Genomic DNA, 16,489 nt, shown 5'->3' on the forward strand with positions numbered 1-16,489 from the left:
TGTACTATAAACCATTACCCAAGATAAAGTGTAGGTATCTAGTAAAGCACAGTGGCAAGAGAAATTGCATTTTTCCTCCATTTATATAAATTGTTGTATCCCTTGATAATTTTATGCCCCTATTATGATAAAAGAACAAATTTTACCTTTTTGCAGATACTATGACTGAACCTATGAAAAATTTAGACAATATAGTATTGAGTATTTGAACTATGCCTTGTTCAGTTTGCCAAAATGTTTTATCAAAGGAAGCTATATAGCCTTCAAGACTGCAAGAACATTTGGCCAAAGTTCATACTTATAAGAAAGATAAGGATTGTGGTAGCAGTGGTGTAATTCTGCTTCATGTGATTGAACTATGGAATGATGTGTATTAATAAATTAATAATAAATTAAAAAGGGATAAGGATTCATCTTATTTTCAAGCGCTTAATATTTCTTGAGACAGCATTGACAACACCACGTTCTCCAATAGCATTCAGACACCATTGAGGATGGCTTGCATGATTTTCATTTGTTAATGATTCTGAGTTGAGAAAACTACGTTATGGGTAAAGAGCCAAAATCTGCTGTAGGATACAGGTAGAACTACAGATACAAAGTTGTCCATGCATCTTCCTGTTTGTTCGCTTTTTAAAGAATAGATTTCTAAAGGGGTACTGGGTAATTTTTTTTAAGGGGGATTATGCCTAATAAGTTGTGGAACCTCTGGCCTAAAGGCTCAAAAGCTTGCCCCCCAAAAGACACGATTAGTGTCTGCCCATGGGAAGAAGAAGAATAAACATTTTCAAAACCAAACTCCCATCAAGTAGATTTTGATTCATAGTTTTGACCATATGGGACAGGGTAGAATTGCCCCTGGAATAGACTAACTGTGCAGGAGTAGAAAGCTTAATCTTTTTCCTGTGGAGTGTCTTGCAAACTGCCTACCTTGCAATTAGAAGCCCAAGATGGCCACTTTGCCACCTGGGCTCCTAAACATGTAACAGAGGTTGGTTCTGATTCATCGACCTCTGGCTTATGGGCCCAGAACTATTTGGTTCCTGGCTATCATTACTGAACATTTTGATGAAAGAGTCTACAGCAGAGTCGTGTTCAAAGGGAGAGGAAGTGGGACAGCATTTTAACTTCTCATAGAATCCAGACTTGATGGAGCAATGGCAGTTAGATGACCCCCTAGAAATAACCACCCCAAGATCATCTTTACACCAGCAATATCCTCTGATAGTCAATAGTAAAGGGTGCCTGCCAGTGGGGGAGGACAGTGGGAACTTACCACCATGCTGGACATACAGCCCCGGCCCCCACCCCAGGGTGATGAGCAATAGAAACATGGGTGAAGGGAGACAGCGGATGGCATAGGATATGAAAATTTATCAAGGGTTGGGGAGGAAGGGAAAAAAATGAGCTGATACCAAAGGCTCAAGTAGAAAAATGTTTTGAAAAGGATGATAGCAACATGTGTACAAATGTGCTCAACACAATGGATGTAGGAATTGTAAGAGCCCCCAATAAAATAATTTTTTAAATGCCTGCCTTGAGCATTATGCTCATTTAAGAGGTATCTGTATGGGATCACATTGACAACAGCAACTGAAAAGATTAGATGGGAGCCTTAGGAGGCTGTGGGTTGGTTTATAGGAAAGTAACAACTCAGTGTGAGAATGGATAATGCCACTGAATTGTACATGTAGAAACTTGAATTGCTGGATGCAGGATAATAGATGGGGTCAGGTACATGTGAGGTCTCTACCTACAAGAACAGAGCAAAAAGAGCCAGGAATGGCAAGAGGAAATGGAATGTGTGTGCTTACTGAATATTGTGATTAAAAATTTCTATAGAAGAATCCTGATTAAAAAGGCCAGTGGGACAGCTAGAGGGACCGAATAGAATTTTGAAGACATGCTTTTTAACAATAAAAGGAAAAAGACACCTAAACCTTTAACATTTAGTGCTGTTGTCAAGTCAGTTCTGACTCCTGATGACCTCTTGTGTACCAAGTGGAGCTCTTCTGTAGGATTTTTAAAGATGCGCCCTTCCCCTAAGCAAATCACCAGCCTGTCTTGATGAGTTTCCTTTGGGTGGTTTTGAACTGGCACCTGTAGTATAGAGCTATACCATTTGCACTGCACATTAGGAAAACCAAACCCACTGCCATCGATTTACTTCCAACTAGGAATGACCCTTAAGGATTTCTGAGACCATAAATCTTCACGAGAGCAGACAGGCTCACCTTTCTCCCTTGGAGTGGCTGATGGGTTTGACCTGCCTACCCTACGGCTAGCAGAAATGTTTGCAGAAGGAGGACAAGAAAGAGCTTTGGAGAATGAGTAGCATTAACTAAGGAAGAGAGGTAGAGTTTAGGGAATTACGTTTCCTGTGCCTCGTGAACATCAAAATGTTGACAGACCATGACTCCTAAAAACAGATTCTCTGTGACGGGCTATCAGATAACAAGAAGCAGGTGTAGTCCAAGATGAGGCTGAAAAGGTTTGACATGAGCTGGATGCTGGAAGCCCCTATGAGAATTTGACTCAAATGAGCAGAGAACACAGCCAGATGTGTGCAGAGTGGGAAACAGGCAGTTTGAAGAAGAGCAAGGTTGGAGTTCAAGAGAACTAAGAAGGTCTTGACAGTACAGTCGCTTGTGGATTAAACCTCTGACCATTGGCCTGGCCATTGGAGGAGGGGGTACATTGGAAAGATGAATGCAGATGTCAAAAACCAAACCAAACACTGCCATCAAGTCAATGCTGATTCCATGACACACACACACACACACCTGTGGGTTTCGGAGACTAACTTTACAGGAGTAGAAAGCCCAGTGTTTCCCCAAGGAGCTGCTGGTAGTTTCGAACTGCCAACCATGTAACCACTACACCACTAGGCATCCTTGAATGAAGATATAGCTAGGTTACAATTCAACCCTTTATTTTCCCTTTTGATGCATTTTGAATTTGTTCTCTCATTTCTGCTTTCTCTGGGATTGAAGGTTGTGTGTGGTATGATTTTATATGAATACAGGAGGGAAATAATGAGGTAATAATGAGCACACAAATGAAGAAAATGTTCTAAAGTTGATTATGGTGATTGCACAATTCTTTTTAATTAAGCCATTGGATTATATAACGTGAGTTAAGTGTCAATAAAAGTGTTAATTTTTTTAAGATTTAAAAAGAGGTCTTGGTCTAGGATAGGAGTCCTGGTGGTGCTGTGGATACAGCATACAGTTGCTACTCAAAGGGCAGCGGGAACCTACCAGCGCATCATGGAACAGTGGTCGCAAGGTGCGATGTTCCAGCCACACGCAGCTCCTTCAGTATGTACATGTTCCTCAGAGTAAAATGGAAACTGAAAAGAAGTTTCACTTACTACATTTTTAAAAGGTATTATTCAGAGAATGAAGATTTCATTTGTTTTTCAGCCCTGCTAAACTCCAAGACACTAAAGCCAGCTCCACACCTTGCGTTTTAGCAGATCCTGCTTAAGGAGCTGAACGAAGGATGTGAGTATAACATTGTTTTATAAATTTACAGGGAGGATGAAGGGGGAGGGGGGCGGATGGTTGAGCACAAGGTAAGCAGAACAGCCCAGCAAAGTAATAAGTGAGCACAGGGCGCCCTCTACCAGGCAAGGTAACTGGTAACCAGGAAATGTGAAAGTAGGGATGCCAGTGGAGGCTCCAGTAGTTGGCTTTCATGAAGTTTGTGTAAGTTGTGCAAATGTGGTCTGTGTTGCTTTACTGTTTCTACAACTTACAATTAGTATCTCTTTTGGCTGGGTGCATCCAGAAACTAATCTTCGCATCCAAGTTGACTACAAGCTAAAAGGTATTGTTGATGATGGAACCCTGGCAATGATTACACAGGCAATTATTATAAATATGTAAATAAAATTAATGCTTGTTTTATTATATTTAGATACGCAGGTGGTTGAGATTTACTGCAGCGTATTTTATTTCATGTGCAATTGTAACAATAAAACATGTTACTGGAGAGATTTATTTCTAGTATATTTTCAATTGTTAATAATTATTTTGAATAAATATTTAGTTCATTTTATTTCTTTTAAAATACTGTGTCTTTGTAACGTGTTAAATAAAATATTTTGTTTAAGGTACTTTTCAACATGGCTACGAAGAAAAAAATTAGGAAGACCGTTGATGGTCACCACGGCTTTAAAACGGAGTGGACTGAGTCTTTCACACTTATCTCCCACTCGGATGGACTCCAGCCTGTCTTACTTGCCAAGAAAAATTGGCGCACAACAAAAAGTCAAGTTTGGAAAGACACTTCATGCCCAAAAACGGCACGTTTGCCATGAAATATCCTGTCGGTGACACTAGAAAGAGAGCAGTGGAAGAACTTGAAAAAAATGTTGAGAAATCAAGTTCTGTACTTAATCATGGGAGACACACTGCCAATAATGTGACTCTTGCAAGCTTCGTAGTAAGCCAGGAGATTGCTAAGAGAAGAAAGCCATTCACAGATAGAGAATACGTAAAATGTTATTTTATTAATGCATCTGAAGAACTTTTTCAGGATTTCAAGAACAGAGCAGAGATTTTAAATAAAATTAAAAGCATGCCGTTATCTGCCAAAACAGTAGCAGATAGGATGGTTAAATGTCCTCAACTTGACCAACCAACAAGTCGAAGACATTAAATTAGCTTCAGCCTTATAGTTGCGGTCAATGAGTCACGTGACATCAAGGACACAGCCCAGGTTCCCTTTTCCTGCTGTATAGGTCACCTGAGGGCCCACGAGAAGAACTTTTCGGGTTGTTCACACTCAAAGGTCAAATGTATGGAGAGGATATAGCAAATGCCGTCCTTGAATGCATGGGAAAAAGTCATATCCCACTCAACAAAATAGTTTCAATTGCAACCAATGGTGCAAAGAGTATGATGGGTGCGAGAAATGGTTTTGTGTCTGTTTTTAAAAGGAAAAATTAATCATGAAGTGATTACTTTCCATTGTGTGCTCCCCCAGGAAGCACTTTGTGAACAAACATTTCCCAAAGAAATTGGTAAAATCATAGTCATTAAGTCAATGACATAAAAAGTCATTAAGATTTCCAACATCATTAGAGCAAAGGGGCTTGAGCATCAGCAATTTAAAGTGTTGCTACATGAAGTGGAGAGTGGGTATTCAGACTTCCAGTACAACAGGGCTCGACGGCTTTCCAGTGGCGATATGTTAGGGTTTCTCATCTTGCATAAATGAAATCAAACTATTTCTCGACAACAAGGGTGTTCAATATCCAGAATTAACAGAAGATCTCTGGTTGCAAAAATTGTACTTTATGGTAGATGTTACATCACAACTAAATCAGCTCAATCGTAATTACAAGGCAGAGGAAATACTGCTTTTTCAATGCTAGAGGAAGTTGCTTCTTTTGAAAAGAAATAGATGCTGTTCGCTGAAGATTTAGAGAGTGGAACTTTAATTCATTCCCTGAGTTAGTTAATTGTGCCAGCCTGGCCGATAATCACATGTGGGGCTAATTGAAAGACGGAGGGATAAATGGGTGGTGAGCCTCGCCTTTCGAGTTCTCAGGTCTCTTGCTTTGTGTTGGTCGAACCAGGGTGCAGCTGCCTTAGCAGTTTCCTGCTTCAGCTTGCAAGATGGACTTCCTACAAGACATCCCCAAGGAGAAGCCACATGGACCTATCCCGATGCAGCCCTGGGTGCTGGAGCAGCCGTGTGGAGACCCCTGCTAGTGCTGAGATGCTTATTCGTTCACTGACTCAGCTTTCCTCCTGCAGTCGGCATCATTGCCTCTGTTGTGTGAGGTGGAGGACTTTGTGGACTGGTGTTGGGTTAATGTTAATGTTGGACTTGTGGGCTTGGGCAGCATTGGGTTGGGATGTTTTCGTGATGCACACTTTCTTTACATAAAACTCTCTTATAAATGAGTTGCTGTGGATTTGTTTCTCCAAAGTACCTAGACTAATACATTCCCCAAACTTGTCTCAGTATCACCAAGAAAACAATGCCCTCATTAGCAAAGATTATTTCAAGACAGCAGTTTTAGACATGAGAGAATCTTTTCCTCAAAGATTTCAGGAATTCAGAAGTGAGAAAGCAAGCAACTCTGGCTTTTATTACAAATCCTCTTAATGCCAATGTGAAGGAATTACATTTTTCTCCATTTGATATTGACATGGCGCATTTTAAAATACAGTTGCTGGACTTGACAAGCAAAGACATGGAGTTCCAAATTTATACGTCCTAGTACCGAAATGAAGAATTGGACAGAGAAAAATGCTGTCTGATTTCACAGCGCAAGCAGACTGACGTAATAGAACTACAGAAGACAGACTCACTCTCAGTTTCTCTGCCATCCTGAGTGTGTGTTGCTCCGACTTCACCATGTCGTCTCATAAGACTTTCAGGATCAAGAGCTTCCTGGCCAAGAAACAAGCAGAATCGGCCCATTCCCCAATGGATTCGAATGAAAACCGGTAATAAAATCAGGTACAACTCCAAGAGAAGACATTGGAGAAGAACCAAGCTGGGTCTGTAAGGACCCCCCTGAGGGATGGCACGCATGACCGCATTTTCCCAGTCTCAAATCATGTTGTGTTGCATTAAGACTTTTGTCCCCATCTGATCAATTGAACTTTTATTGGCAAATCTGATTTATTCCTTGTTTTTTTGCTTCCTCATCAAGTCTAACAATAAATAATGTAAGGCTGTTGGTTTGAAGAAGACAGACTCAATGATTTTCAATACTTGGAATAATCTCCCGGAGTCATATTCTGAGTTGACAAAATTTGCACTTGGTGTTATCAGTATCTTTGGGTCTACATATTTATGTGAGCAATTGTTTTCTAACAAGAATTCCATTAAGTGTAAATTGAGTCACCAAATTACCGATGCCAACTTGGAATCATGCTTTAAATTAAAAATGACTATAAACCAGACATCGAGAAGCTTTCTCAGGAAATGCATGCTCATTGTTCACACTGAGTGAAACAATACGAGCAGTTGTTTTCTGTGAATTTTTCTTATTTTAGTAAAGATACCATTAATACTATTGTTATACTATTACTTTTGATTTTCATTATTTGTAAAGATATAGTTATGGCTCTTGAATAATTTTTAGATTGTTGTGCCTGCCCCGGCCATAGGAGAAAGATCTGTCGGTCTGCTTTTGTGAAGATTACAGTCTTAGAAACACTATGAAGCAGTTCTGTTCTGTCTTACAGGGTCAACTCCGTGACAAAGGTGGTGTGAGACAGTAGCCATAGAAATCCCACTCCTAGAAGGTAGAACCCAGTGAACGAGGTGGAAGCACAAAGAGCTGATGAGGGGAGTTCAGATGGCTGTTGGAGCAGCAGTGACAGGTGAGAGAGGACTTGGAGGAGGAGGTGGAAAGGAGCATTTTGGATGCGCTGGATCAGAGGTGCCTTTGTGTTATCCAGAGGAGTCTGGGGGCACTGGTTATGGGGTCAGCACTTGAAACCCACCAGCCCCTCCTGTGGAGATTGACAGTCCCCGAAGCCATAGGGAGGGTCTCTGTGAGTCAGCATAGACTGGACGGCAGTGAGTTATCGAAGTGCAATGTACAACTGATGTACAGGTAAGATGTAGTCGATTAATATGGCCTGTCTAGCCACAGTTCCTTATGTGATGTACTGTTAGAATTGTGGACTCTGTGCCTGTGGCTACAATGCCTACTTTGGAGGGAGTTCTCTGCTGTACTAATCAATTAAGGAGTAATTAAGTCCTAACCTTAGTAGAGGGTGTGAATCATGTCACACTCTTTCCTTGGGCCTATCTTTAAGACTACCAGAAGGTGTGATTTAAGACATCATCCTTCATTTTCCCTAGGAGTATGATCTGCTGAAAGACAAATACCACACCTCCATCAAAACCATTCTTCCATGTATAAGAGCCTTTTCAGACACAGAAAAAACACAGGACCATTGGAAGAGCACATTCCAGATCTCTCATCTGACGTGGAGGCCAAGACCAGAGAGTGATATGGAACCGGATAGAGTGAGAGGAGCAGCACTGAAACTGGGACTGTCACGCGAACGACAGCTGGCCGCCTGGCCCATGGAGTCAAAGATCAAGGGCTGAGACCACATGGCTGAGGCCCTGAAGGCCAGAGAGACGTGACTGCTGACAAGGAGAGGTGTGGCTACGAACCAACAACTGTCCTTACAGTTTGCTACCCTGACGTGTGGTAACTTATTAACTTCCCTAGTAACCCTTCATTGTGAACATTGTGAGTTCTGTGTGGCCACTGTATGAACTCTCGACCCATATAGAAGTAGAGTGCACAGGAGGAGGAATGGCTGATGTCAGAATAAAGTAAGAAAAATGATGGAGGGTGAAGGCATGTTGCCTCCTGGCAACAGGGAAGCCAGGAGAGGTCAGATACAGCACCCACTCCGTTTACTCTTAATAGGTCTACAGCGTGGAGCAGGGAGTTCTCAGCACTTTTATGATCGGTGAAGCCTTGGAAGTGGAGTGATCCCCCGGGAAATCCTGTGAGTGTGAGGTGAGGACTTAGGGCTGAGGAACACCAGCTTCTAAGGAAACACAGAAGAGGAGACTGGAGTGAGGGAAACGGCAACAGCCAGAGTAAATGGGGTAGGAGTGACGAGGTTCCCCTGGGGTGAGTGACCTGAAAGTAGGCACCGTGGAGGCACACACAGAAACTAGTCTGGCACGTGCCCGAGTGTTAGTAACAGGTTCCCGGATAGCGCAGAGTTGAAAGCACTGCACTGCAAGCCAAAAGGCCCGCAGCTGGAACCCACCAGTCTTTCCGTGAGGACTGCCACCTGGGAACCCTCGGGACCAGTTCCGCTCCGTCCGTAGGGCATCCACTCAGCCAACAGTGGGCTGGTTTGGTGGGCTCGTGATGGTTGCCACCTGAGGAAGCAGGGGCTGGGGGTGGGTGAAAAATGGAGAAAATAATCACAAGAGCTCACATGAATCTCCAAGTCACATGCCGTGCCAGAGCAGCAGACTCCGTCTGTGTGGTATGATTGCATTTACGTCAGCTACCAGAACACAGCAGCCTAACTTAGGGTGGCAGCAAGCACAGCCCACAGTGCTGGCCTGGGGCCACCTGTGGGGAAGGAGCTATTCACTACAACTGAGCGCAAGAGAAATTTTGTGGGAGATAGGAACACTCTATGACTTTGTTAGATACTACTGAGTCAGCTCTGACTCAGAGCCATCCCGTGTACAACAGAACAAACACTGCCCAGACCTGCACCATTCTCAGTTGTGTTTGAACCCACTGTTGCAGCCAGTGTTCGTGCGCGCGCATACACACCTCTTTCCTAAGTCAACTACCTTTATGACTGCACTGGGGTAGTTATTAAAACAAGTGTTCAAATTCACTGAATTGCTTTCTTAAACTCGACATATTTAGTGTATGCCTATTGTATCTCAGTACCACTTTACATGGTTTTGAAATGTAGGGAAAAATAGAATTTATTGGGTAGAACTCATTAGGTCTGTGAAGGAGGAAGCAAAAGCAGTAGCTGAGAAGGCCGGTCCTCCCCAGGGACCGATTTGAATGCTAACAGCAGGGCTGCTGTGAAGGGAAGCCGGTGGAGGGGAAAGGCTGCCTAGAGCCTTACTACCCAAACTCTGGACTCCCAGTTTCAGGACCTTCCCAGTATAGACAGCATAGGCCTTTTATGCAGTATGTGTTCTACAATCAATTCCAACATTAAGTTCAGCTGACTCTTGATCATGTAACTATTCATAGGCTATGCAGATTGAAACTAGCCTGAATGAATTATTAAACCCTAAGAAATAACTTGTCTTTACTTTTGAAGCCTGTGGGCTTAGAGAAGGGAGAAGGGTAAAATGAACAGTGGAATGAGAGTAAAGGAAAAAGGTAACAGCTACAAACCTTCCTTCCAGCACGTTACACACACGTCATTCTCATTTATTACAGCCACCGAGGGAGGTCGGAATCCCCATTCTACAGGAGAGAGAGCAAGCCCAAGGCCAGCGAGCCTGCCCAAGACGACACGGCTGTTCAGCGGGAGCTGGGCTCAGGCCAGGCAGTATGACTCCAGAGCCGTGTTACTTTTTACCATGAAGAAACCAACCTGCCCGAATCCTTTTTCGCTTTCTTGATTCTTACCAAAGTGTAAACCATTTTCAGACAATATACGCAAGCACATGAAATAGAGCAAGGAATGGGAAATCGTGCTAAGCATTCCTACCTGTTAAATAAATGCGTGTTTGACCTCTTAGTACTATTGTTTTCATGTTTATCTTATATGAGAGTGCTTTGAAATACTTCATGAATAGTTCTCTTGTTCAGTCAATGCACCTGCCAGTAAGTAGAGTTTACTGACCCAAACATTCAAAACCAGTTATTGAATGTGTGTGAGGAAGAAATTACATTGGAAGTTGATTTGGAAACTAAAAGCTGAGGGACGTGTGGCACGGGGGAAGAAATTTTAAGACATGCCTACAGTTGCCACTGACCTATGCCTTGAAGGGGGCTCAGAACACATGGTGAACTCAAGCCATCAGACACCAGGGGATGGTTTCAGAAACTTGTTGGTAGCTCTGCCAAAAGATGACCGATGCTTGAACCAGGGCGAGGCATCTGAGGCCTGGAGCTACTGATGTGGGAACTGGAGACTGGATGAGGAGGAAAGAGCACAGTGTGAAGGCCCAGCCCTTTCCATGGTCGGCCAAGTGCATGGCAGCCATTGGCCCAGATGAGAGTGTGAGAGGAAGAGCAATTTGACAGGGCGAATAGGAGGTTACTGGAGCTATGTCCCATCACCACCACCCAGCAGACTGAAACTTGCTGGGGCCAGTTCATGCCAGGCCCGAGAGTGCCAGCATCTCAGATTCACCTGCAATCAGCCCTGGAGAAATAGTGTGGGGCCCAGCTGCCACAGGCAGAGGTCCCCATGCCTCCTCCTTCCATCCTTTATGCCATTTTGACAAGGATGGTCTCCCCACCCCCCAGCACTCATGTCTCTACTGGTTTCAGTTATTTGTTACTATGGCCACAGAGAAATCAAGACAATACTCATGATTCATTAGAAAAGCTATGAGGTTACAAATGGTAAGGATGCAATCCTTTTGTTCCGTTTTCTCAGCCATGCTGACTTGGCATGCCCCTCTAGCCCTCATCCTCTTAGCCATGTGCACCTGGGCCTCTGCCTCCATGGGCCTGGAAGCTTGCCCACCACGCTCTGCCTCATGGTGTCAGCGCTGCTCTTCTGTTATCTCAAGACCTCTGTTGTCTGTTACCTCCACCATTCCAGACCGGGATCTCAAATTGACACCCGATAGCTTTTCTTGATGGTCATGAGACAGTCTTGTTCTCTCTCTCTCTTCTGCTCCCTCCTTCCTTTCCCCTCCCTCTGAGATGGCTTACGCTAGTACTCAGATGGCAGAAAGGACCAATCCTAGAGCTAATATTTGTAACAGACTGAAGTGGGTGGTGTCTGATGGCCTCTAACTTCACAAGAGGAGGGATGGGAAGCGCCATCCCCATCACTCACGGCCGAGCTGATTTCCATGAGGCTGAGATCAGGCATACCTCCAGCCCTCCCTCCCAAGGTACTCTACCGCTCAACTGAGTCTAAAATTCTGTGCAAGGCCAAGCCAATTTCTACTTTGTGCAGACAAGACCTCTCTGATCCTCAGCCTGGCCCCCTTGTGCTCCAAAACCAAACACTGCCATGAGTCTAGGCTGACTCACACCAACCCCCTGTGGGCTTCTGAGACTGCTAACTATAAGAGTAAAAAGCTAGCTTTCTCCTGCAGAAATGCTAGTGGTTTCAAACTGCTGACCATGCAGATTGCAGCCAAACATATAACCACACACCCCCACACCACCGGGACTCCTGCCTCTGTCCTATGAACAATATTAAAAAGCTCTGCTTAGGGTTGCCAATAAATACCCAAACCATGCCACTGCACCAAAAGTCTCAACCCAAAGTGCTCAGCTCTAAACGGTTCAGCAACACCTACCTACCCCATTAATTGCCCAGTCACCTCACTCTACCTGCCAACCTGGCCCAAAGCTTTGCTTTGCTCTGTGGACTGTGTCATGCTCTCGTTCTGCTACCACTCCCCTGGTGTCACCCACAGCTGTCTCCTGGATCAAGGAGGTTCAATATGCAGGCATCTCAGGGTCCAAAAGACTTGCTCCTCTCCTGGCTCTTTTCAATGGGAGTGAGATTACCCCTGCTTCTGAGATGGTTGGAACCATGTCATCAAATTAGTATGTTCCCCAACTTCTTGCCCTCAGCCATCTGGGAGATGAAGGTCATTGGGTAGGTGTCGGAAGGCAATGGCTAGCAGAGCATGTTACACAGGCACTGATGGCAGTCTCATCACTTCCTCCAGCAGTGTCTCCCCGCTCCCCCCCCCCCACTAACCATCAAAGTCTGCTACTTTGGGTGTAAAAATGTTTTTTTTTAATTTATTTTATAGCAGTGATCTCATATAGTATTCATCTTTGAGACTGACCAGTTTTGCTGAGCACCATGTTTTCCTGCTCTGCCTGTCCTGGAGGTGGCTGAGCTTCATCACTGTTCTTAGGGATGCATGGTGTTCCACTGAATCCCTGTACCATCATGTATGCATTCCGCCACAAAGTAGCTTTTGGGTTGTTTCCATTTCTTACTCCTGTGGATAGCATTGTTATACACTTGGGTGTGCATTTAACAATCATGTCTAGTTTCTTTCTTTCTTTCTTTCTTTCTTTGGGGTTTATAATGAGATTGCTCGTTCTACGCCTTAGTTCCATGGCATTCCCCAGTCATTTGGTGGGAGTTAGAGACACGGCTGGAAGAGCCATAGGGAAGTTCCCTTCATCCTAAGCCCACACATTCATCTCCAGTCCTCAGAGCGCTTCTCATACCCCTCTTGAGCACCCCCCTGGTTCCCGCCAGGACCCGGACATCACATTTGTGTATTTTTTTTAAGTGCATGTGAATACAGAAAGGAGACATCTGGAAGGACATAGAGAGACCACACTGATAGTAATGTTTACCACCTGCCCGTGGGGAAAGGGAGGAATGGCCAGGGGAGGAACTGAGGGCTTTTATGTATAGACCATTGAATCCCTTACACCAGGAGGCTGCTGTTAAAAACGGGGGGAAAGCTTGTTTCCTAGTTTCTTGGTTTGTTTTTTGACGTCTCCAGTATATTCTAAAATCACAAACATCTCAAACTTTAGAACTTTAGTTTAATGATAAATAGACATTGGCTGGCATTATGAAATTCTGGTGAGGGCAGTGTCCTGGCAGTCTCTCCATTTTCACGGTTCCCAGCCCTTGCCTCCGGGCTGACGGGGCAACTGCAGACCCACTAAGCCAGCCAACTCCTCCACTGAGCGCTCCCCCTTGCCGTGGAATTCCTGGTGCAAGGCCACATGCTGCCGGACGCTGCGCAGTAGGCAGAGATAGGTGGCAGCTTGGAAGTGGAGTTCTTGCTGGGCTCTGCATAACTTCTCGCTGGTGACCTGGAGAAATGGCGGTCAGATAGCGTTACCAGCCCAGCCCAGCCCCCCACAGTCCTAGATGCAGCTCCATAGAAGACAATGTCTTGGTCCAGCACTCACTCGGGTTGCAGAGGAAATGTCTACACACACGTGCTCTACAGGAATGCTGAACCCCAGCCAGCCTGAGACGGGTTTTAAGAGAGGTTTCATTGACTAGAGGGGCCCCCCAGCTTTTACTACCGGAAGGGATCATCTAGATTCAACACTCACTATGTTACAAATGAGGACAGGAAAGCTGAGTGGCTTAGTGTCTGGTCAAGGAAGCACTGGGAATGACAGCGTTCTCGGCTTGTTAGTGTTCCCAAAGGGCATGTGGAACCTTCTCCCCATCAGAGAAAGGCAGGTCGTGGGGCTGTCTGCAGGGCTGGCTCATGTGGCACAGGCCTTTCCTTGCAATGAAAATTAGCTTTGGTCAACAGTAATGAACTGAAAGATTTATACATAGAAATATGCATATATTCACAAGATTTAATTCATTTGCTCTCTCACTTACCCACCCGAAAGGTCTGGATTCTGCTGACCTCACAAAACTAGAAGGTCCAAAGCCATTGCCCCAGGGGCCGCAAACCTTGCTCTCTCAGTTCTCTGAGGGTCCAGAGTACACAAACCAGCGGACGGTCCTTTATGTGACTAGTTTTGTGTTCCGAGATGGTGGACGGAGATGTGAGACCAACTCAAGTGGCTTGTGCATGTGTCCCCAGTGTGGGTAACTTCCTGGACACCACGACTGATAGCATCATCATCCTTTGACTGTGGTTTCTTAATTTGAACATTTACGTTGGAGTCTGAGAACTGGAATGTTTGGGCTAAGATATGCACATCAAGCATGAAATCACTCAGCTGAATTCAATGAAATTATCAAACCTACTTTACATACTTTTTCAGGAACTAATGTTAGGAGAATAACACCAATTTCAGGGATCGACAAAAGGTAACACTAATTTCTGTGACACAAGCCCCAGTTTGCTGGGCTGGTAATGTGAAGTGGCATGAGGCCAGAAAATAATGATCCCGGTTTGGCTGACTCTCTGAGTTGGAATAGACTCAAGGTTGTGGTTTTGATTTAAGACAGTGGGGGCAGCTTCCCCCATTATCATGATCCCAATTCTACTTTACAAAAAGAGGAGCTCATGCCCGGGGGCTTACATGGAGAGCAAATGTTTTGAGGATGATGAGGGTAACGAATGTATAAATGTGCCTTACACAATTGATGTATATGTACGGACTGTGATAAGAGTTGCATGAGCCCCCAATAAAATGATTTAAAAAAAAAAAGTGCATTCTAACTTGCCGGGCGTGCAGCTCACTGGTTTTAGATCAAAGGTCAATTTTCCTTCCCGAAGCCTGTGAAGGCCCCCTCCTGATTGGGAGTTACCAAGCGCTACCTGCGCTCTAACGTGCTCTGACACAGGCCAGTATTCGTTGGGCTTCAGTGTCCACGACTGAAAATCGAAACCCGTCCACTTTACTCTGGTCTCCGCGTGCAGAGTGTGGCGTACACAAAGGAAACGTCCTATGTTTGACCTTCGCGCGTCCGTCCACCAGACACATTTCAAGTTCACGTGTGCAGTGCACCGAGAACCAGCAGCCCACAGCGCATCGAGACGGCCGCCTCACATCCGTCTTCCGTGCCCGCTAAAAGGGCTGTCCCGGGGAGCGGCGAGCGTGGCGGGGTGCTGGCAGCGTCGGGTCGGGGCGCTGTCCGCCCTCCGCGGGCCTCTCGGCTCCGGGCCCCCAGCCCCGCTTCCGCCACTGCGCGCCCCAGGCCGCCCAGGCCCCCCGCCCGCCGCGGCTCTCCGGCCGGCCCGGGACCCTGAGCGCCCGTACCCGGTGTGCGCGGAAGGCCTTGGTCAGGTACCGGTAGGCCGCGGTGTCACGGTAGGGTCGTCCAGTGGCAGCGCTCAGGTAGCGCAGCTCCCGCAGGAGGCCCCGCAACGTGCGCACCGGGGACCCCAAGGCCGCCATTTCCCCGAGGCTGGCGACCCGAGCGCGACGCTCCTCCCCACCCACCCCTGGCCGCGCGATGGACCGGCCGACCCGGGCGCGCTCCCCCGCCTGCAGTAGAGCAGTGGATCGCCCTTCTACCTGGTCCTGGGAGCCGCCGCAGCCGAGCGCCGAGCGGCCCTCAGGGAGCTAGACGAGAGCAAACGAAAGCCGACCTGCCCTGAGCAGCATGCTCCGGCGGGCGGAGGAAGGGCGGCGGGCCTGGTCACCGCGTCGTAGGGCATCGCTGCCCACCGACCGCAGGCCAGGAGGAAGGCGAGCCCAGCCAGGGGAGGAGGGTGGGTAGGTGTGGTGTCTAATAAGCCCAGGAGGCTGATTTGGGTGGTTTTCTAGAAAGGAAATCTAAACTTAGTTTATTCTCTAACCCTTGCGGCACCTCCGGCTCATAGGGGGCAAATGGGGAGTGCGGACTCTCGCAAACCAAGCCTAACAGCTGGTAAAAGCACGCCTACAACCTCTCCTAGCAAAGTTAGTCAAGTACATGATATCTCACTATAATTGTTTAAGGAAGAAGAAAAGTAATTTTCACGCGAACAAAAGGGAAAGCACCCCAGATGGGACTCGAACCCACAATCCCTGGCTTAGGAGGCCAATGCCTTATCCATTAGGCCACTGGGGCTTCTGCGAGCGACGCCTTCTACCGACGTATTCAATGTTTTGGCTTTACGACGTCATTGGCACTGTAAAACCGACGTAACTTGTCCTAGGAAACTACGCCCCATTCCGAAGTACTGGCCGTGGCATGCCGGGATTCGTAGTCCAGAGAACAGAAGAGCCGCGCTCCCGCTCCGGAATCGTCCCCGTGACAGTCGAACCCTAGCGGGAGGGACTGCGGGCACGCGCACGCTGGCCTACGTCGTAGCCGGCGCCAGTGCGCCTGGGCAAAATCGGGCAGTGACGTCGCCGGGCGGGGCGCACAGGCTGGGTCTTCCAGAGTCGCCTTTGAGCGCCTGTTCTTTCGGATCG

General features: G+C 46.3%; 1 protein-coding gene, 1 long non-coding RNA gene and 1 other non-coding gene across 4 annotated transcripts in view; 1 reads left to right on the forward strand and 2 right to left on the reverse strand.

Moving 5' to 3' along the window:
- Window positions 1-10,235, forward strand: part of LOC123521557 — a 12,656-nt gene extending 2,421 nt beyond the window's left edge. Inside the window, exons 2-6 of one of the 2 annotated variants that reach the window (XR_006679979.1) lie at window positions 3,426-3,506; window positions 7,215-7,352; window positions 7,840-8,325; window positions 8,423-8,515; window positions 9,932-10,235. This is a non-coding gene — a long non-coding RNA (uncharacterized LOC123521557). Of the gene's footprint in view, window positions 1-3,425; window positions 3,507-7,214; window positions 7,353-7,839; window positions 8,516-9,931 lie in introns of both variants that reach the window. The other variant, XR_006679978.1, reaches the window with a different exon arrangement.
- A 2,949-nt stretch (window positions 10,236-13,184) lies between these two features.
- Window positions 13,185-15,505, reverse strand: FMC1 (formation of mitochondrial complex V assembly factor 1 homolog). The gene is made up of 2 exons (XM_013007570.2): window positions 15,347-15,505; window positions 13,185-13,480 (listed from the first exon to the last, which is right to left on the reverse strand). Exons 1-2 carry the CDS (start codon window positions 15,482-15,484, stop codon window positions 13,277-13,279), a joined length of 342 nt encoding a protein of 113 aa, XP_012863024.1. The 5' UTR covers window positions 15,485-15,505; the 3' UTR covers window positions 13,185-13,276.
- A 564-nt stretch (window positions 15,506-16,069) lies between these two features.
- TRNAR-CCU lies at window positions 16,070-16,142 on the reverse strand. Its single transcript has one exon. It is a non-coding gene; the product is annotated as a tRNA-Arg (tRNA).
- Between the last annotated feature and the right edge of the window lie 347 nt (window positions 16,143-16,489).

This window comes from Echinops telfairi, unplaced genomic scaffold (genome assembly GCF_000313985.2).
Source record: "Echinops telfairi isolate 266 unplaced genomic scaffold, ASM31398v2 ScPeMD7_23;HRSCAF=83, whole genome shotgun sequence".
In the NCBI taxonomy this organism is placed as follows: Eukaryota; Metazoa; Chordata; class Mammalia; order Afrosoricida; family Tenrecidae; genus Echinops; species Echinops telfairi.